This window comes from Pleurodeles waltl, chromosome 12, assembly GCF_031143425.1.
Source record: "Pleurodeles waltl isolate 20211129_DDA chromosome 12, aPleWal1.hap1.20221129, whole genome shotgun sequence".
Classification (NCBI taxonomy): domain Eukaryota; kingdom Metazoa; phylum Chordata; class Amphibia; order Caudata; family Salamandridae; genus Pleurodeles; species Pleurodeles waltl.
Genome location: NC_090451.1, coordinates 665107123 through 665129522, shown reverse-complemented (window position 1 = coordinate 665129522; position 22400 = coordinate 665107123). Strand labels below are relative to the sequence as shown.

The 22400-nt window shown below is 40.3% G+C and overlaps 1 protein-coding gene across 4 annotated transcripts in view; it reads left to right on the top strand.

The window, feature by feature from the left end:
* The window catches only part of GON4L (gon-4 like), a 393663-nt gene that overhangs the window by 16408 nt on the left and 354855 nt on the right, over positions 1-22400 (top strand). For 3 of the 4 annotated variants that reach the window (XM_069218469.1, XM_069218466.1, XM_069218467.1), the window contains 9 exons: positions 8382-8470; positions 8821-8947; positions 10588-10790; positions 15663-15737; positions 17506-17556; positions 18116-18166; positions 18925-19023; positions 20135-20254; positions 22161-22328. In XM_069218469.1, the coding sequence (XP_069074570.1) occupies positions 8382-8470; positions 8821-8947; positions 10588-10790; positions 15663-15737; positions 17506-17556; positions 18116-18166; positions 18925-19023; positions 20135-20254; positions 22161-22328 (983 nt within the window). The remainder of the gene's footprint in view (positions 1-8381; positions 8471-8820; positions 8948-10587; positions 10791-15662; positions 15738-17505; positions 17557-18115; positions 18167-18924; positions 19024-20134; positions 20255-22160; positions 22329-22400) is intronic. The other variant, XM_069218468.1, reaches the window with a different exon arrangement.

Genomic DNA, 22400 nt, shown 5'->3' with positions numbered 1-22400 from the left:
AAAGACCAAATTATGAGCAGGGTTGAACAATTTATGTGGCTCTAACTCTGGCAAATGTAAGACGCATTGCAAATGCTTGTTTCTCTAAACTGGGTCCTCATAATTCCAGTCAGTCAATGGTCTAGGTTCAGAAAAATTTAGTTGAACTCATCATATATGCACATATCAGCAAGTAAATGGTGGCTGTGGTGGCAGAGACAGACTAACAGTGGGACGGTAACATGGATGAGGAAGAAATGCTGAAAAATCTTGAGATCATTGTTTTATCTCAGACCTTTGATGCCGTTCCACACATTATTTTCATCTGTGTCTTGCTGACATTATTTATTTCCACTCAGTGCTTAATTTGTAAATAAAAAGGTGCCGGTGCCCAAAGCCCTCTTAAACTCGCAGCTGCAGCAATTAAATGTGCGAGCACAGGATACTGAGGCGGCGTAATCCTGAAGCCAGCTCGGGCCTCTTCAATCCATTTACAGCCACTCCTTGCACCTTCAGTTTACTCCTGCAGCTTTCTAATTTCTCCCTTTGTGACGCTTTTTCGTTTTTCCGTTCCTCTGTCTTTCCCATAAGTGTCTTTTGCTTGCAGCAAATGCCCGAAGCAGAAGAATAAGCCCCGGCCCTCAAAAATAAGTGCCGGTGCTCAGCACCGGAAACAGCAAGCACAAATTAAGCACCGTTTCCACTAAATGTTACTACTCCTCATTTTTAGGTTGATCTTTGAAACCTGTTGTATATGCTTTGTGGGCTTACTGCCCGCCCACTGCTTTTCATTTGTTTGTTTCAGTTTCCTTTAAATCTTTATTTCTTCTACGCTGACCCAAAAGTGTAGCAGCCTTCAAGTGCTGATGCAGACGGCTGCGCTCAGGGCTACGGTACCGCCTCTATACGCAGCAACTGCAACGATCTCCTTCCTACGGCTGCTTGGGTAGAGGGGTGCTCTCAGTGTGCCTTTCAGCTGGCCTTCTCCAGGTGTGCCAGATCTCGAGGTCAGAACGGGCACGGCCCGTAAGGCCAGCAGGAGCTTTGTTTCTTCTACGCTGCAGATGTTTGCCGGTGGGAGGTTTAAATGGGTCTTCGTGGCATGGCGTTTTTGTTGCACCGCTGAGCCGCTCGTTCCTACAGCTTGTGTGGGACTCCAGCAACAAGAGTGCTTAAATGATCTTAACCTACCCCCAGAGTAATTTTTAAGCTCGCTCCACTCTGCCTTTGCTGGGTGGAATTTACGCACCATTTTCTCCATGCCCCCCTTTCTTTCCCCTCCTGGGGTGCCTCTTTTGGCCTTTTGTTTTTCAGTTCACCCGATCCAGGCCATCACACTCAGTCCAATCCACCCAGCTCAATTTCATAACAACCCAGTCAACCCCACCCCTCTTCAGTCCAATTCACCTCGAATCCAGTCCAAGTCACCCCACTTCAGTACAATCCACCCCACTCTAATCTACTCCACCTCCGTGCAATCCACCCCACCTCAGTGCAATCTACCTCACCCCAATCCCATCCAACCCTCTTCCCCAATCCAATGCAACCCACTGCAATCCAATCCACCCCACCGCAATCCAATCCACCCACTTAACTCTACCCACTCAATTCTAGCCACTCTACCCCAATCCATCCACCCCAATCCAATCCACCCCACTGTACTCCAATCAATCCCACTACCCCAATCTACTCCAACCCCATCACCCTATTCTAGCCCACACCCCTCCCCAGTACTCTCTGCCACTGATCCATTGAATTCTACTCTCCCTCACTCAACTCTGCAACACCCTATTCCCCCCTCCACTCTACAACACTTCACTCCCTTGCTTCACTCGACGACACACCACTAACTTTGAGTCATGCTTAACAGCAGCCACACTGATGTACAATATGGTAAAAACACATTGCGAAGGCCGATAGCTCTGGCTGAACACTGATAAAGTCCCGAAAGCAAGACCTATTGGCTATGCCAATATGTGTCCTGATGTGTAAACTGTCTTGGCTGCAGGAAAATTGTGCAGGGAAGTTTCTGGAACATTGAAAGCCTAGAAAGGAAACTGCATAAGTTTAGAAGAGGTAGGTTTTCTTTTCAGAAACTCCTTTACATGTTTATGTATATTTAGATAGGAATTAAAATGAGACTAAGGATTGTGCCAAAGGTAATTTTAAGCAATCTTTTTGCAATCACACTGCCACCCTCTTGTTCTTAGCCAATCTATTGGTATTGGTTTGGGCTGCAAGCTATTGAAAAATAGGTTCCTTTGTCGTTACTTTTAAAATTAACCTGACTGTTAATTAAAAAAAAAAGAAACTGAGTCAAAACAATGCCACTAAATATAGATGAAAACTACTCTAGATGCGCCAGGTTTTAGAAAACCAAATTATGCCCTTGAAGTAAGTTCAAAGTTCAGTATCGAGTTAAAGTTCAGTTGAGGGATATTTATTCATAGAAATGACCACCTGCCGCCCTCTCCTTCCCAATGTTTTCTCAATTTAAAAAATATTTTCTCTCCAGTTTTCCAGTTAAGGGCAGAACAGAGAAAAACAATCATTGGAAAAGTCAATATATCTCACCTACTCTAAAGCTATTGGCTTCATCAATGTTTTGTTTAGCCATCTTGTACAGTAGCGCGGGTGCTCTGCAACATGACAAACTAAATTTTTAAAAACCCATTGATTCGGATAAAGCTTTATTCTTATTTTACTTTATTTTTTTGTTTAATTTTAGCCATCCTGCACTGTAGCTAAGCTGTTGTATAGCATGGTTAAAAACCTTGATAAAGCTCTTAACTCTCACATGAGTGCGATTTATTGGCTTTGCCAATGTTTGTTAATATAGCATGGTCTCTCACATACAGGGTAATGTGCACTCGCATGCCCCAGAGTCTAGAAATCCAGTGCAATCCATGCTTCACTGCTGAGATCATTAGACATTAGTAATATCCCATCTGAGAAAAGAATGAGACCATGGCTGACACCCATTACTAAAGAAACAGCCCATAATGGGCACAGGGAAAAGCCGGCACTGAGACACATGAATGCAAAGAGTTGAAGGACTGAGTTATGTTAAAATAAAGATACAAAAATGTTATCAAACATATAAGTTGTGTTGCAAGTTAAAGACATAATTCAGTTGTTTGAACTTACAAAGCAGACTTTTCCATAATTAATAGGCCTTATGTTTTATTGAGGCAAGGCTAACTCATCCTGCGATCCTTCCAAGGTCGAAAAAAACAGTACCACCAGGTTGCATAATAAAGACACCACATAATACTGAAGTCTCGGTGTAATCTGCATTGCAGAATCCACAATGTTAATAGTCAGTATAATAAACACCTTGTCAGAAACAAATACAAGGTAATAGCCGCCTGTGATTATTTAAAAAAAAAATGACATACTTAAAATTGCATTTCATACTTTAGCCTTCACATGACAATTGTATGCTCTAAAAAGACATTCAGAAAATCCGATGTTGAAAAAAGTGTCTCAGATTTTATTTGAGATCTGACTCCACACCATGAGGCATCTAGTGAACTTGTGTGTAGGAGTGCTGTGCCACAAAGCTGTGTTGCTGTCAGAAGTGCATTGCTTCTTGCTAAAAACTAAAAGTGTCTCAATCGGAACGTTGGCATCAAAACAACACTAGTAAAGAATACTTGGTCTGTGCTCCAGAGAAGGAACAAACACACAAAGAGGAAGTGAAGCTGGCATGTACTGACCGATGAGAATCATGGAATTGCTAGTGACAACGAAGCCAACCAATTGTAAGTAAGAGGCGGGTTCTAAGCCCAACATTATTATTATTATTTTTTTTTTTTTTTTTAAACAAGAGATCTTGCAAGCAACAGCTCATGCACAGTCTCAGGTGAGACCTAAATATTACCACACGGGAGGACCTTTACAGCACATGCAGACTAGTCAAAGACCCGGCAAAGCAGCACAAAGAAGCATTGGAAAAAACAGGAGAATGGGCTTTGGCCACCAGCCTTTTAGCATTGCCCTTAGCTGTTTTGTTTTGTCACGGTTTCTGCAAAAAGTTTTTGTTGGGGAAACTGGGGGCCATCATCACTCAAATAAATAACTAAAGCCAAGAGTGGTTTTGGTCTCTAAAAGCAGACCTCAATGTAGCAGTCCCCGCTTTAAAGTGTACCTCTTTGTGTGTGGATATGCACCCTGGGAAAGGGCAGAATACCGATATTCATGGCAGAGTCAGCCCATAGCTGAAGTGGGAGGACCCATTGTTTTATGCTGTAGTAGGCTCTGGAATAATGTGAATGACACAAAAGTGGGCCAGTTGTTGACGTGGGCTGGTTGAAAGTCCCTCAAAGTAAGTTTATCATGCACATCATTTTAGTAAAATCAAAAGGTCATGGCCAATGCCAGACTTAAAGACATCAGATTCTGGTTAGTGGGTGGAAGGTGGAGCAAGCTCAAGGGGTGAACAGTGAAAGCACGCAAAAAGGGGAATGAGATCACTTAAAAGAGAGGTATATAAAAAATTATGAAAACAGATAATACCTAAAAGTCAGTGTGTGTGTGGTGTTTTCCTGCATGTGGAGTCTTTCTAGTAGTGGTTCTTGTTGCCCTTGTCCACCACTGATGCAGTGTTAGTAGAGCACCTAAGGCTCTTGACTGTTAGTGATTCATATTGGATTGCATCAGGTTTGACTTTTATGATTAATACAGTAAAGTGTTGGTCCGTAATGGCCATACTTGCAGTTTTACGTACCAGCTTTACAATAATAATGTGAATTGCTTCTTTGTCACATAAGAAAATATTGAGTGGCATTACACAATTGATTTACAGGGTATATTTTAGGTGGATGGTTCATACTTTTAGTTTTGTGAGTGTGACTTCACTGGGTGCATGCATGGGTAAGTGTATAAATTAGTCCAGGCATTGCCTGTTGGTATCATCAAGCCACTTCACCCATGAACACAAGGGGAGAGGAAGTGTTGTCTGTCTAGCATTGTTGATGTCCACACTTGGGCTGTATGTGCTAATGAACTTTAGGAAAACGTTTTTTTAAAAACAATTGGCTTTATCAGTTTGTGTTATCAAACACTTAACATACCAGACATATGGGTATGTAGCCAGGTAACAGACGGGTGACATTGTATTACCCAGCCATGAGGCAATCTGTACTAGTTTATGCTTTGCTAAAATGAACAAGGGTAGTTTAATGTTATTTTTATAGCTCTAAGGGAACATTAAGGTCACATCAAATTGTAGAAATTAAGTTTCTACAGTTTCTTTGTGGTTGTGATGGTACTTATTATTTTTCCAATTGTAGCATGCCCAAGGTCTCAGATTAGACAGTACTGATCAGCTATATTGAAGGCCACTCTGAACCTAGATAGAGATCCAGGTATAGGTGTGTAATTGTTAAGCTTTTAATAATGAAATAGCTAGTGTCGGCCAGTCAGAGAAACTTTATTTGGTTGCAGAGCAACCATAAAAGTGTACAAGTGCAATACAAAACTGGCATACATATCAAACTTCTCCTTCACATCTTCATGAATATGCCATAAAAGTGCAAAAAGAACGGGCGTGTGTATCCATCTTTGTCTTGGCGCCATCCTTGAGCAAACCTACAAATGTACTGCACTTAAATCATCAGGTATAAAACTATAAAAGAATGTAACAATAATTAAAAACAGATTTTAGTCAAACTGCATTGTGCCCCATGATCGCAATGTAGCACGAGGAAAATAACTTAAATAAAACAAGTCTTGTTGTCAGGTAACTGTTGAAGATAATAATAGGCTTGAGTACAATGCCAAAAGTTTCTAGATTTCATAAAAGGAACTAAATACATTTTGGTGAGTCTTTTTTTTTTATTTAAAAAAAAAAAGATAAAATGAAACATCGATTGACCAGAAACATTGTTGAATGAGCACACTCTAAAATTAAGATAATGCGGATAACCTAGTGGGAAACAGAGCAAATATTTAATTTTGTCTACTCTGATATGGAACAGTAACAAACGTTTCTATCTCCCATTGATATTTCACAAATCGGTACTGGGTGCTAGAGCTTAAATGTAAGTATAAATTTATAGTATATGCCACTACCTTCTGTAATAGGCATTGAAAGAGAACAATTGAGCTGTATTGCTTTAATTTTTTTCTGTTCATAAAAGTGCAGTAATGCAACTATTTGACAGTATACCTCTAATGCTTTTATGTTGGTGCATGCATGCCTGCGTCAATATGCTGCTGCAGTCTGTAGGTGCCAGCCTGAAAGATGAATTGTAAGAAATTGGATTAATATTTGTAGCGGGCAAGTACCCACTTAAGGAAACAATCACAAATCTAGTGAGACTGAACCCATAAAGTTACTAAATTAACTTGCACTCACCCGCGTGCTACCTATGGCATATAGGAGACCTACTTAAATTAGGGCCATGTCTAAAGTATTTGTTTAGTACCAAAACAGTAATAAAGTAAAAATGCAAAACAATGTAAACCCCAACCCAAAGACTAAAATATAATAAGCTAAATGAAACCAAAATGACAAACATCCAGCAACGGGAACTGAAGATATGAATTTTAAAGATAGAACTACTGCCAAAAATGACAAAGCGCCAGTGATAGTCAATGGTCACGGTAGACCAGGACCTAGGGGCAATTTGAGGCTGACCCTGATGGAGCACAGGTGAGATGCATCAGTCAGGTTTTACCATCTGACTTAAAGCCTTCCACAACCTAAGGGGAGACACTTAAAGACCCACACGATGTCAGGTGGAGGCCAACAGCAGGGTCCAGTGCAGTTTTCCTTGCCACAGGTCACCTGCGTACTTCAAGGAAAAGGTCTGCTTGTAGTATCCCTTTAGGTTGAACCTGAGTTCAGCCTAATGACCTTTAGAGTTGTGGGAACAAGAACGAACGGGTCCAGGCCTTCAGAGCTCCTCTCAGGTGACAGACTGCAGGTCTAGGCCTCTTCTGATCTTCTGTAGTTCCAGAAACGTTTCCAAAGAGAGTGCCTGGGAATGCTACATTTATGCATTCAAAAGCTATTTGGTGCGGGGAGACTCTTGGATTCTGCCTTACCAATGGGTGTTAAAGTTTCCAGGCCCTGACCTACCTACTTTGCAGGTCCAGTCTGCCTTACCACAAGCAGGACCAAAACGTAATGCAAGGGCGAAAGTCTTCAGCCATGCTAAAATTGGGTTTTGACAGCTAGGTGTATGTTTTGGACGGGTTGTACCTTGGCAGTCCTATTGTCATCCCACATCTACTACTAAAATCCAGTTTGAGGCAGGTGTTGTACCTGCAACAAACCAGTTAAGGTAAATGTAAGTTCTTCCAGCAACCAGCTTGGGCTATCCTGGTTTGGCATCCTATTCTCTCCCTCTCAACTGTGCTCCAAGTGTTACATGTAGCTCTAAATGCCAGCCTGTCAAGCTGGATTTGACACTGTAAAAAAGGGTGCCAGAAGCTCACACCCTTCATATTCAGTGGAGTTCGTCCATTTAGGTAAGCCAGTTGTTTGCTTCTGAAAAGCAATACATACCTTTTTCACACCTATTCAAGGTAGAGCACAGATTGAGATCTGACTGATGCTTCTGTTAATTAGGCTTCTGACAGTCAAGTCTATAAGTTAATTTTCCTTAATATTGATTAAGTAAGATTTCACAAATAGCTGGTCCCATTCTTGAGCTGCATTATTAGTTTGTGAAAATCTTTCCTAGTGATTCTCTGTGGGCCAGCCTGCCTTCTTATTGTGAAAATAGCTTTTGGGTGCTAGCCATGTGATGTGCTAACTATACATTTGTACATGTCCTACTTTCAAATACCACGAACACTGCCTTGGGTGCTACAATGCGTATGTAAGAGTGACTTGATCATATTTAAACAGCTGGGTTTTGCCTGCCAAAGGTTTAATATGGCAGTTCATATTTTTCACAGTTACTGGTGGGGTACACAGGGTAGGTCTTGGGCCATACTTTCACTGTCACTATAGTGGAGAGCACAATAGGTACTGAAGTCCACAAGTGGTATTTAACTCCCAGGGCATTTGCGCAATCTTTACACCATATAATAGGAAATTATATGCAAGGTAAATGTGCCAGACAGGAATAAGCCAATTTAACCATGTTTTAAAGTTTCAAAGGCAGGTAAAAATAGGGCCCAGGAATATTTTAAAAGAAAATCCAGGGTAGCCAAGCCAAAAAGGTGGATTTCCTACTGCAGTGATGTGCCATAAGTGCACAGCGCACAGAGTCGTACGATTGATTACCTACGATTGATGTAAACTTATATGTTTATTTAGAATCTTACTCACAGCACATGAAGTGAGATTCTGGTTAGCTTGGAAAAACTGTGCTTGATTTTAAATGTGTGTTAAGGTGCCTACTGTAGAAGAAACAGGAAAATAATTTTGTTTCTTTTTTTCATAGAGAAAAACTCCAAAATGATCAATCATGTTTGTGCAAGTACAGACTCTGTGAAAGCCTCCTCGACCTCTACTATAAAGTCACCAAATAAGGTAGTGATGCTTAACAGAGAAGTGTTAATGACTGTTGCTCGTGCTGTTCATATAATGCAGTTGACAAAGATGTAAAATAAAAATATGAGTTTAATGATGTTTGTGCGTGAGATCCTTTATTGTTGCCCGACACTTAGGTGTCAGTTAGACTTTGAGCCTTTTAGAAGCTGAAAGATTTGCTATTGGATATATAATATGCTAAGCTAATTTAAACAGTGTTAAAAGCCTATTTAGTTTGCAATGACAAGTGCTTAGTGGGTGTGAGCTTAGGCTTCGTTGTGGTACTGGGTCTTATGAATACATTTTGATGTGTACTTTTTAAAATGTTATTTTTCTTTGCCTTGAAATAGTTTGTACCTGTGAAGCGGTCGCTACAGCTGGGGGAAATTCCATCTTCGAGTGGAGAAACAAAACACACTGTGGAGTTCCCTACAGATGAGGATGACATGGAGTTCAGTGAGATGGTGATCACATTGGGTAGGTAAATTGGAGCACCGTCATTGATAACCCATTAAAAGTAACCTCTATAAATTAGCATCTCTGAACGAGTTGGATCGTGGTGTCACCCATGGCTTCAACCAATGTTCAAAGGTGGTGGAAGAGAACAAGTTCTAAATGACCCTCGGAGAGTTGTTTTATTTTATTTTTTTCACCCACAAACTGACACTCGCCATAATATATTGTTGCCCTTACTCCAATACAGCTAACAAACCTATATAAATTGGACCTTCCTGGCCATGTATTGCTTAAGAGGTCACAACTTTGTCTTAGGGGCTATTAAGGAGAGTATAACCAACCTCCTTGTACCTATTGCACCATGCTCACTTTGTTTACTTCATCTGTCTGAATTCTGCTGTCTCTGGCATTTATGCAATTTTACAGTTAATGAAAGTGCTCAGAAGTGTTTAAAAATCACCATGTTGGCGCTGTACAAAAGACCAAAACAAGACAGCAGCTGCATGTTGAAATAGTAGGAAATGGAGTAGCGCTATTCAAAAATCGAATTCCAAGGTGTATTTTTGTTTTGGTCTCACCTTCTATTTTATTCGTTTTACCCACCTACTTAATAATTTACTTGAGCCAAGCATTCTTTAGTATCTTTCTTCGTGTGCTTTCTCTAAACCTTTTTCAGTTCCTTACACACTGCTTTCCCTTCAAGCCATACACTCTAGCCTTTGCATTACCTCTCAATATTATGCTACCTTGACTCCACATGCTTGTTTTGTTTTAATCACTCCCAAGCTTTCCCACTATTACACATTCCATTGATCCAGTTACTTTGGTTGTATAGTACCAACATATTGTCATCTACTTTACTCGTATATTAGCAATGCATTGTCATCAACTCGTTACCAATAAATGTGAATTATTTTATTTTACCAGTTCTATAAAAATCTAGTCAAAAATATCCTATAATTCGCTCCTACGGCTTAAGACTATGATATGGAACTTTTCTGCTCTCCTGTAAAGCTTATTTAAGCTTTGCATAGTCATAGTTTACAGCAGTCTCAAGTCCAGGAAGCCACTCCTGCGGCAGTACTTTTTTCTTGATTATATTTGAGGCAGTCTAATATTTCCAGTTGTTCAGTTTAATTTCTTTGCACACACAGAGTGGTTCGGCCACCTTATTTTAGAAAAGTGTTTGTTCACAAAACACCTGCATTTATGAAGGCCAGCACGTCCGTAGATCTTGCAGTATCAGGCTGTCATTGTATTTCAATAAGGCTGCTTTTAATGGCTCCTGCTTTATTGATCTCTTGCTTTCCTGATGTCTTGCTTGCAGCTGATTGTCGATACCCAAATAACACTTACGTGACAAGTTTGAATAGGGATAGCTGCATTGCATCCAGTCTTTGTAGTCTTTCACTTTTAATTGATATTTAAATATGGAGATTCCAATAATTGGAAGCCCCAAAACTTCAATATCTGCAAATGACAGTCCACAAACACATACTCTGTGAGACCCTAGAAATATTGAAGCAGGATCTTCCTCGAACTGTGTAAGCCAGTTGTCTTATTGTTTGCAAGTGGGTGTGTTTGCCCATTCTCTATGTTGGCTAGGTTTCAATTGTGGTTATGGTGTCTCAGAACCCACACCTTTATTCCATTTTTCACAGAGGAAGATGAGGCAGATAGTGGCTCAGATAAGAGAAAGAAGAAACGGAAGAGGCCATTGGCCAAACGGAAGCGAGAATGCAATGGGGAAAATTCAGCCACTGTGCCCAGCGACATCGAGTTGGATAATGTGCTAGAACATGCACTAGAGGACCGCGCCAAGCTCCATAACCTGACTGCCACCAACGTGCGAAACATTTTGCATGTGAGTATTGTTTGGGCACTCATTAAAAAATTTTCTGTCCTGGGGGTTGACTTTAATAACATTATAGTTTTCTATATACACACACACACTGTGGTTTAGGGATAATTGCCTCAGATTACCTGATTGAAAAATCACTAAATATATATTTTACTGGTGCCTGTGGTGCAAGTGTCATCATACAAACTAAATGGGGCTGTGCACCATGTGAATGTCCTGGCTAACCAAGCTAAAAGGGATCATAAACTACCTGGCAAAGGCCCTGGGCAAGTGATAATGTTTGGATGGTAGTGTAGAGAATGTGCTTTTATGTCTCAAATGATCAGATTAATAGTTTGATTTTATTTTGCCCTTTAGAGTAACATACTGGTCTAAAGAAATTAATTGTGGTGTGTGTGGAATGGCTGGTTTATTGACAGTTTGTAGGGAGGTGGAAGACGTGGGCAGTAAATAGCAAGTGTCTCAAAATGGCCTTGCATATTAAAGAAGAGGATTCAGTTGGATGAATGCCCACTAAAGAGCTGTTGTGTGCCCTGCAGATCTAATTAGACAATATTGAGTCAAATATTATGCCTCCGAGATTCCTAAAATGATGACCATTTTGTTGGCTCTGTATTTGCTATGTAAATATCTATAATAGTCCTCCTGTAATGATAATGTGTATTAAGCTCTGTCAAGAGTAACTGCCATCATTATATGTGGAATGTGTCCTTCCCTGTACTGTTTTGTTCGCTGTGTGTTCACCTGCACATCCAGCTGTCTTCCTAAGCTGCTGCTTTGGGAATGGTGGTTGGGGGTGGAGGACAACAAAAGTACCTCCTCTAAGCGCCTTGCAGGGGAGACATTCCAATATGCCCACCGGGGGATCAATCTGTATACGTGACATATTCCCCACTCCCAACATCACCGCTTCTTCAGCAGACCATCCCATGCACTTAGGAGTAAAAATTGCAGACATGAGCTTGAGAATCCTAGCCCTCAACTAGACTGTGCACCCTTCACGGGAACTGTTCTTCACCCATGCTAAATTTAACTGACGGTTATTTGCCTTTGTGCTTCATTTACCATGATTTTGCATCAATCTCTTCCTTTCATTGAAGGAGCATTAGCAAATTGATTTTATGAATGAGAGGAGGGCAGCATCACAAAGATTATTGTCCAAGTCTTTGAGCTTTATCATGAAACCTGTACATGTTTACATTTGTTTCAATAGTTTGTAACCTCTGTCTCTGGGTAACAAATATTTGGCGTCCTAACCTTTCAGCTATGTGGGTTTTAGACATCTTCCCAGATCATTATCTGAACAATCACATGTCATGCTTCAAACACATTTTTTCCACTAGTACCACATCATGCTCCTTGCTCTGTTTGTGATTGAAATAGGATTGTATCTGGAGCTAACCTTTAAACCACCTTTCAGTTGTTCCGCGGTGACTGCTCGGCTGCCAGGGGATAGTCAAGGAAGCTAGTGCGTTTTGGCTAGCAATAAAGTCCTGTTATCAGGCTGTACATCCCAAGGTGGAGATTTGTGTTATTAAAACTGCTAGTTGTTCCTTATATCCTTCATGCCTGGAACAAAAGCCAGAAAAGCTCAGAGACAAATTAGTGTGGTGTGTTATGTAAATGGTTAAAAACGGCCACTGTTGTGCACTGCCACATATGCACGCTGCTCCACACCCCTGCTAGAGTTCCTCAGCATCTGCTTTCCTGCACTATTTTCTCATCATGATCTTCAACAGCCATTGATTTTTCCTACGCAGCCACTCATTTCCCCTACTTGTTTGTTTAAGTGAGTTGACTCTTTGCCCATTTCTCTTCATTACCTGCCCATAGCCACATATCACCATTTCTCCTCCCTGTCTCTGCCGTCATTCGCTTCTTCCTAGATGGGGCATCACATGAAATGTTATTGAGGATGGCCTGGCAACAAATAGGCAGTGTTTTGCATCTCTAGCCTCTTAATGACATACCCGATCATAGCCCGACAGCTGTTGCTTTTACTCACTGCTTTGCCCACTCTACTGTCACTTCCTCACCACGTGCCCAGTGGATGCCTCTGTTTTTCACAGGCACACCTGTCATCACTGTGCAAATGTTAGCTGGGCACAGTTTTTAGTTTACATTCTGCCCACGGAGCCCGCTTCCGCCACTGTTACTGACGCAGGAGTATAAATATTTCAGAATGAGTAAAATCCCTTGGATATGTTCCTTGGCACTGTCACAGCCTGCCACCCGTCCCTCCCCTGGCTTTGAATGTCTTTCTTCCCCACATATCGCCTAGAAACACATATGGTACTGCCCCCAACAGTGCCTCTTATCTCCAACCCATGACGAAACCTGCTTTCCACTGGACTGCTGTTTGCTCTTCCTCCCTTATCTGTCTTTGCCAGGCAGCACAGTATTTTCATCTGATGCATCCATCTAGTAGGATTGAATTAGAGAGGCAGAGTGCGACGCCACACGCGGCATCACATCTCTTGTTGCCACGTGAATGGAGAGAGAAGACTGACTGAGCCCACAGCTGATGTGTTGGACCTCCCTTCCTGCAGCAGCTGCTCTGAAAAAAAAAAACGTGCCTGCTAGGCAGCTGTAGAAAGTCACATCCTGCGGGATTTGAAGGATTTGCTGTGGCTGCACGTGCAGTGTTGGTGATTCAAAAATGTGATCTTAATCTCTGTTTGCATACTCTGTTCAGAAGTGCTAAAAGCACAATGTTGAGCTCCTTACTTACTATGCAGTCCCTGTTCCACAATCTAAATTGATTTTTCTATCTATTCTTGCTGCTGTTTAACGCAGGGATACTATTTCATCAACTTCTAATGCATAAAATACTAGGATAACCTGCTGTGATTGGTACCTGTGGCTAGAAGATTGCAGTCTTGACTTAACAGTTGGTGATTGGCTCGCTGCTATCTTACCTGTTAAGGCCTAGAGGTTGATATTCAATAAGGGCCTTCCTTATTGTAAAATGAGCCAATAGATGAGAACACCTGATGTTTCTTGATGCCTAACAGTCCTGGTCTCCTGCTCATGCTTAGTCTGCAAAGTTATAGTGAAAAAGTAAATAGCGAAATCAATGGATTTCACTTTGGTGTCTCCCCCCCTTAATGGAATGGTGGGGAAGGCATGTACAACATGAATGGAAATACATAATTTTTTGCCTGACCTTTCATATGCCAAATCTTATTTTTCAAGATCTTGGTGAACTAGTGCTTACTTGAGCAGATGGCATGCATAATTACAAATGCACATGTGTAATTGTACTTTAGAGCCTTGTAGATGATAAAGCACCCTTTGCCTGTAGTTGCTAATCTAAAAGAAAAAATTTGCCAGGCCTTTTTTTGGTATAGCCCGCCTGCAGCACTGCTGTGGTACGTGTACTGGTCTCTCAAACAAATGGCTCTTAAACGTCCAGATAGTTATTAATCTTACAGCTTCTATCGTCTGGCCTAAAAGTCACCACTACATCACATTAATATTGACATCTGTTCATTGGCTTCCAGTAAAAGAGGTTTTAAAATTGTAATCATTATCTCACTCACAGATCCTTATGTTATTGCTGACTGGACTTTCCTGCCAAATTATTTGTTCGTTGTTATCTAATTAGAAGTCTAAAGTCTGCACATTTAAACCTATTATCCATGCTTCCAACATATTCTGAACCTCATTATCTCAATAATCTAATTGAGAATGCGTCTCCCAACTATAGCTCCTATGCAGATATTTGTTGCTCTGGTGGCACCCAGGCCAGTTAGCTGCTTAAGACCAGCTATTGCCTTCTCCATTGAAGACTACTTGCTGATTTTGGTCTCATCCAGGGCTTCATCATTGTACCTCAAACTCTGTGCAGATGATCACCCATTCTACAGGCTCACTGACTTATTCCTCTCGTTTAGCATCTGTTCCCCTCACTTGAATGTATCTATATCACCAAGGCGATCTGAGACTACCCGCAAGGTGGTGCGCAGCGCCTTACATAACGACAAGTAAAATTAGTGAAAATGTGTAATTGCCAAGAGTCCCACTATCTCTAATCACAGCTGTCTATTTGACATGTAGTTTTTGACATTCAATTATTTTGAAATTTATGCACACTGTAATCCAGCTTCAGGACAAAGTGGTGACATATTCTGTCTACTGGCCTGGATCCTCTTGCCAAAGCCACAAACTAGGTGTAATCAAGACCCCTGAAAGGGTCGTTTAGGTATTATAGCCTTGAATTCAGCTTATAAATGTAATTGCTAAACTTGTCAAAATCCATTACTGTTGTTAAGGTCAGCCTGTAGAAAACTTCTGTTCACCAAATAAGAATCCTAGGTCTCATTTGCTCGGTAGTTTAGATGTTTATCATCTTGCTATATTGCCAAACTATTAGCCCAGTGGCGGCCAGTCAGAAACCCATGTTCTGCTACCCTAGAGGATAGATTCATACTTCTTCAGGGCCTTTCCCTATGAAATCTTCTACTTCTGCTCGAAGCAATATTGTAAATGCCTGAAAATGCACCTATTAAGTACAATTAATTCGTGTGTCCCAGCTAACTGACTGAGGGTTGTGATCAGTTAGCTCCTCTGTAAACTGAGTGATTGTTTTTTCTAGTTTATCTAAACTATTCCTTCCCACCACAGACCTCTGTGATGTGTACGTCATGCAGCGCACGCATTATTTAAAAACAGTGATGGAAATAATAGGTAGAGGTGGTTTCACAAAAATCTTTAGGTTTGCAGTAAATATGAGTTAATTACGTGGGCATGTCCTACCTCTAAGTGAGTGCACTTATTTATGTGGGATACCGTAAATGTACTTAACACATGCAGTGCATCTCTACAGAGATGAGACCTCCTCCAAAAGTAACGTTGTTCCTTGTGTCTCTGCAGGAAGTGATCACCAATGAGCATGTAGTGGCGATGATGAAGGCTGCTATCAATGAGACTGAAGAGGTACCCGCCTTTGTGAGTATCTATTTTATAGTTTTATTAAGTTCTGCACAACACCTTTCCAATACTTTAGAGTGATGCATGTTTATTTGATACTGCGTCAAATTCAAAAAGTGTTGTGGGAGGTAAAAAAAATAATTGCATAAGCAAATAAATAATTTATGAATTTGTGACCCCCAAATGAAATTAGCTTCAGTTCATAGCAAGTAGCTCTGTCTTTGTTCTTTGTGTTCTCGATTTGAACATTTGCAAAGATGCGATGTGTTCATAAGGCTCGTGGCATACTGCTTGAGCGTTGCTGTGTCTGATTTTTGAGAGGATGTTCTGCTTTCTATTGAGATGATAGACGTCTTGCACACAACATGGTTTAGAGCCAATATTGGCTATACAGGTAAATATAAATGTGACCCAATAAAACATAGTATTTGGAACTAGTTTACTAATTAACCCAGTGTCTACCTACAACCTCATTACTTGTTTTACTGTTGTATTACAGAGGGAAACAGTTGGTACAGCATTTCTACATTTTAATTAAAAAAGCTATCCCACAGCACAGATTAAAAAAAGTGCTGTAATTCAATTTTTAGATATTTAACCAGTATGACATAATGCATGCTGGTCCCATGAGAAAAATATTCTGCTGCTTCATATCATTTAACTCAGCTGCATTGATAAAATATATAATGGAAGCCCATTCCTACTGCTTGCCAATCTTTAATGTTTGTGTTAAAATGTAAGGAAAATGTTGTTTGATTAAAACCTCAAAATATTAAGTCCACCTTTCAGTTTTTGCTCTGTAAACCCATATTTTCCTCAGTTCATTCTTATTCTATCAGTTTGAGTAATGATATGTACACATCAGTGCTATGACTGTAATTTAGAAAGTCTAAGACCAGGCTACTGAAAGCAAGGGATGATGCAAAACCAAAAGAGATTTTACTTTGACCACAGGGAAGCAATTAGAATGGATACCTAAAGAGTGGTCTGACTTGATAGAGGAGCTGGAGCAAAAGATGTGCATACGTTTTAGCACCAAGTGATAGAAAATAACTGTAAAACTAGAGGCCCATATTACCAGTACATGATATGATGCCTTTTGCACATGTGATTTAGTCTGCTGAGCTAAACATTGTAATTCACTGTGTTCTACTCCAGAATAGTCATCATTCAGCTGGTGCTGCATCTGACCCCTTCTCTCTCTTTAGAAGGTGCAGCCAGAGTGGCAGGAGCCCATGAGTCAGTAGAACACTTGTTGGTCTGTATTGAGAGTTGGTTGCTCTACATTTTGGTTCTGGAAGTTTTTACCGGCCCTTGATTCCTCATTCATGGCTAGGGGTGTGATTAGACTGATACAAATGAAGGTTAGTTAGACCGAGTAAGTCCGTTTTTTTTTTATTACCCCATTTACATGTTTGAAAGTATGAAAAAATATTTTTTCAACAGACTTGAGTACTGGGTCCTTGAGGTCAACATAAATCCTCACTCTCTGGACGAGGTCTTTTGTTACTATCTAATGACAGAACATTATATAACGATAATGAAATCCTGCCTTTTGCTACCGTGAGGTATTTAGAATTTGTACATCGGATATTTTGAATGCCTTTGACATTTTCAGTCTGAAGGCAGCTCTTTCATTTAAAGGTCATTGGATGTTGGTATTTGGATCTGACTCCATAATTATTTGTTTATGATTAAATGGCTTTCACGGTGCCCTAGAATATTTGTGATTAGGGCTATGTTTCTTGCATTCTTCTGAACCCCTTTCCATCTAATTTACCTATAGGAACCCAAAATGACACGTTCCAAGCTGAAGGAAGTTGTGGAGAAGGGAGTGGTAAGTCATTACATTCGTCTTGCCTCTACTTATTTGCTCCATCCTCTCAAAGCACATTGCAGCATCATATTTGGTGTTTACAAAGTAATCTGATTTTTAAAGCCCACTTTGGTGCCTAAGGAGACAGAGGATTATTTGTTGTGTGTTCATTGAAGTGTTTATACTTACACTATCACAGCTTTTTTCACTTGCACAAATTAACCTACTCTCGCTATTCCGAGATGCTGAGACCATTGACTTTTGAAGCATTTTGTACCTCATTACTAAATGTGTATGACTTGATGTATTCTATTAATTTGGGGTTCCGGTGCTTTTGGTCAGAGGGTAACAATGAGTGTTTTATCAGGTGATGTGATATCTCGGTTCAAAAAGTGTTTCTGTGGGGATGTTTAAGTGAAAGTATGAAGTCTGCTCAGCCCATTAAAAAGTGGCCAGACAAGGAGGTGGGTTATTGTTAAAGGGAGGATGGGCACCTCAAGAATCCTTCAACTCAGTTTACCACTCATGATTTTGATTTTCTTTTTCACCGCTCATTGCTATTATTTTTCCGCCCTCCCAGGTCATTCCATCGTGGAACCTTTCTCCAGTTAAGAAGGCTCGTGAAATCAAGGTTAGCCCCAGAAACCTATATGCCAGTAAATGGCGTGTAGGCCACTTGTGCTCCTAAGCCCTATATTCTACCATGCCCCCTTCCTCAACTTTATTTTAGATTAGAAATGCCCTTGGGATCCTGGTTTCTAACAATGGCACAGTGATTCTTTGGAAAGCTAGTGGGAAGCAGCTCCCTGAACAATCTCGTTTTTCATCCCTTCATGTTGGATTCATTAATTCATTGTATGTTATATATCACAGTGCAGACGTAGCTATGTCAGAATGCTTAAGTGGAATACTATTGATTGACCAGAAACTGCATGCTTACATAGCAACTTTTCTCATTCATACTTAAAACTGGTGAGGATGTTTCTGGTTATTTCAAGTGTGTGGACCGATAGATCACATCACAGATGTCCTTCACGTGAAAATGGGGCATGGCATACGACTATGGCATAGCCCTTCCCTTATTTGCTCCCACCACCCTGAGGGGCACTGGTTTTTCAGCCAGCAAGCCCTCCCACTTAGACATGCTACCCATGCTTACAATCCCACCATGAGCAGGTCTCAGTTGCATGTGCGCTCCTGGTGACTTTAACTTGCTCCTTCTGAGTTGGGGTGATTTCCCTAAGCATTTAGATGCTTCTGATAGTGGGTCAGTTGTCCATACCATATTCTGATTCAACCTGTGGTTGTTAGTTTAAATGCCCTTGTTTTCTTATGTTTAGTTGTCTACCTGTTTTGAAAACAATTTTAAAAAAATGCTTTCATTTGTAGTTGCCCCCTCAGTTTTTGGATATTCCACTGGCAGATGATGATTCATCAGACGAGGAATACCAGCCAGATGAGGAAGAGGAGGATGAAACTGCTGAAGAGGTAGAGTAGCATGTTTGTGAAAACCTATCTATGAAACTCAGTGTATGACAGAACCAAGAAACATACCTATTTTTACTTGTTAGATTTTCTCTGTATATTCAGTTACTGCTCATGACTTTCTATGATCTACAATTGAACATTACACCTGACATAGTAATTAATAGCCAAACTAGCTGACTGATTTATTTGAGTTGTTGGAGTCTTAGTTTATCCTGTGACTGCATAAAAATGGTTGCAGCAGATTTTAGGATTACATAATTACTCAGTTTCTCATCGCCTGTGAGCCTTTCTCTTCATACCCTCCTGGCTGGTTTCATTGATAATTTGACCATGCACAGCTAAGTGGTAGGGAAAGTATAGCATGCAGCTGAAGGAACGTTTAAGGCTATTCTCTGTCATTCCCACAACATCCGTTTATATATTCTGAGAGCAAGTTCCTGGTAGGTGGTAGTTCAGTGTAAACAGGAAAGCGAGTTGTACACCAGAGAATATGTAATGTGTGTAAAGCTCCTCGCTAAGCTGGAGACAGTCTTGCGGTGTGCAATATAAGCTGCCAAAGTTGTACCAGTACTAAGAGGTCAAATTGGTTTTGGTTAGAAATGAAGAAGGGTTTCTCAGTATGTTCTCCTAAAATATTTTATTCCTTTTAACAATTTTTGGTGTATTTTAGTTTTGGGGCAAGCGTTTACAACTGAGATAAATGTTTCCCTTCCATGTTTCACTTTGCCATTGGACTGATATATATACTTTATATGCAGCCCAAAAAGGGCAATATATGCCCCCCTAACCTTTAGGAACCAAATACCTCCAATCCTATATTGGCATTGTGGGAAGACTTGATATGCATAGGTCTGTGTTGTAAGGGCTACAACTTATAAGCAGGTGCAAGATGCCTGTATGCCAGTTGAGGACGTGATACTTTAGTGCCAGCTCTGCTCTGAAAAACTAGATAATCACCATGAATTGAGCCAGATGACCAGAGGCCATTTAGTTTGTAGCTTTGCATTCTTTAACTATTGCCTAGGAACTTCATGGATTTGCCTGCCTGTTTGTACTTCTGTACTTGTTTGATATATAATGTTTTTATGTGGTAAATGTCCCTAATCCACAGAGTCTCTTAGAAAGTGACATAGAGAGCACAGCCTCCTCTCCTCGGGTACTGAAGCGCTCCAGGTCCTGCTTAACTTCTGAACTCCCAGAGACAGACGAAGAGGGAGCTGCTGTGCCTGAGGTAAGAAGCCCAGGAAATCATTTCCTCTAACAACCTAAATTTGCTTCTAAGGATCACAGACATAAAATCCAACAAAACAACAGCAGATGTCTCTGTGTTAAATTATGCACAAAATTAGCTTAATCCTAGTGCTCTGTTTGAGGGGCCCTAAAGTAAGTCATGATTGACTAGTGTGTTGCTTGCACTGACCTTTGTATGACGATGGTTAGTGGACTTTGAGTTTGAGTTATTTTTTTTTTTTTTGTGATAGGTTCAGGTTAACTCTAAAAGGCAAACCACAGTCAGCATGCCACATTTCTATTATCTTTGTGCTTTTTGTATTTTCAGTTTTTGCCATTCTCCTGTCTTCTATGTTTTCCGAAACATTGCCTTTCTGCCTTCTTTGTATGTTTCTTGTTGCTTAGGATTTTGTTTCTTTTTTATGTTTACTTCTTTACTGTTGTGCACATTTGGTTATTTGTTTCGTCAGCGTAGTAGCTTAGTGTGACTGGTAAATTCACTGCAGAGATCCAGGTGTCACTGGGTCAGCCCAAACACTTGGAAACAGCCTTTTGTATTGCTCTTGTTTATTAAACAAGTGAGGTTAATTTGAATGATAGTTTTTGTAATCGTCTACTAGAAGAGTTCAGTTTGTTATTACGCTTTGTACATGTAGTAACTATTATTATTATTTTATTTTTCTGCTTTCTTCACTTTTTTCATTTAGTCGATCTTATAGCATTTGATTTTTCACCTTTCATTCGTTTTTTCACCTTTTGTTGTGTTGCTCTGCTGGTGAGCCTTTGACCATTTTGTCAATCTTTGAGTAGCTTTGTTTACATATTTCACTTCTCGTCTACTCCTTATTTTTACTTTAGTTGTTTTGTTTATAATTTCTTTTACTTCTGTTTAGAATATTTTCTTTTATATGGAATTCTTCCTCAAATATTTCTTTCCTTCTGGCTCTGTCGTATTTTGTCCTTTTTTTTGTTTTTGAGTTCCCCTTTTCTGTTTGGCTCCTAACATTTCATTCTCAGTATTCATTTTTTACTGTGCTTTCCTTTCTCAGTGGTTGCTTGCTCTCTTTTCTTCAATTCATTCTTTCAGATAGTTATTACATTTACTTTGCCTTTCTTCTATTTTCTTCACTTTTGTTGTTAGCTACACTGCCTTCATTATATTTGTGTTCATTGTATTGTTTCCACTTTAACCCAAGAGTTATTTTTCATCCTTACAGTGTCTGCTCGGTCTTGTTCCCTAACCTGTTCTATTACCCACATCAGAATCAATTTTTCAGCCTGTGAGGTTTATTTTACTAATTTACATCTCCCATACATCAGTCGGGGCTTTTTGCAGTTCCTCTTAAAAGTATGGTAAATACCCAGAGTGGTGTGGTGCATTTGCCAGGAATATTTCTGTCCATTGTCCAACAGTAGAAGAGGATAAATAATATGCGTAACCATAAAGAGTTGTATTTCCTGACTGCTTTAAGTATATATTTTTTTTGTCCCTGCCCATTAGAGCACATCTGCATTCTCTATCTGTTATCCTTGTTAATGAGAACTATTTTGAGGCTGCCTTAAACAACCAATCTGCTTCTGCCATAACAAAAGGGATACATAATAGTTTCAAATGCTACTAAGTATCAGTGTCTCAGCCCAGGCCTCGACTACGTTTTAGTAAAAAGAAAAGTATGTTAATGCTGTGAGAAACTGGTAGCACTTGGATTGTGTGAACTATTCCAACCTTTCCCTACTGCCTTGGATTCTGCCTCTTCTCCCACATATCTGCGTAAATGTAACTACTATTCATTTGCTTCTTAAACACAACTTTTATCTAATTTCCGCTCCCTCACTCTTTTATATCTGTGGCCCTGCTTATACCACATTTGTTCAGACTTTGACTTGCTTATCCTATCTTTTGACAGACGGACAAAGATGCAGCCACTTCTTTAAGACACGTTAGTGCTGAAGTAGTACCCATGGGACCCCCTCCTCCACCACCCAGATCAAAGTCGAGCCACGATACTGCCTTCATGGAAAAGTTACATGCAGTGGATGAGGAGTTGGCTTCTGTGTCCACCGAACCATTCCAGGTAACTGTGTGTGTGACCAGGGTCTGAAACACCACTGTCTGCAGATGGGACTTTGCTGTGATCTACTATTGA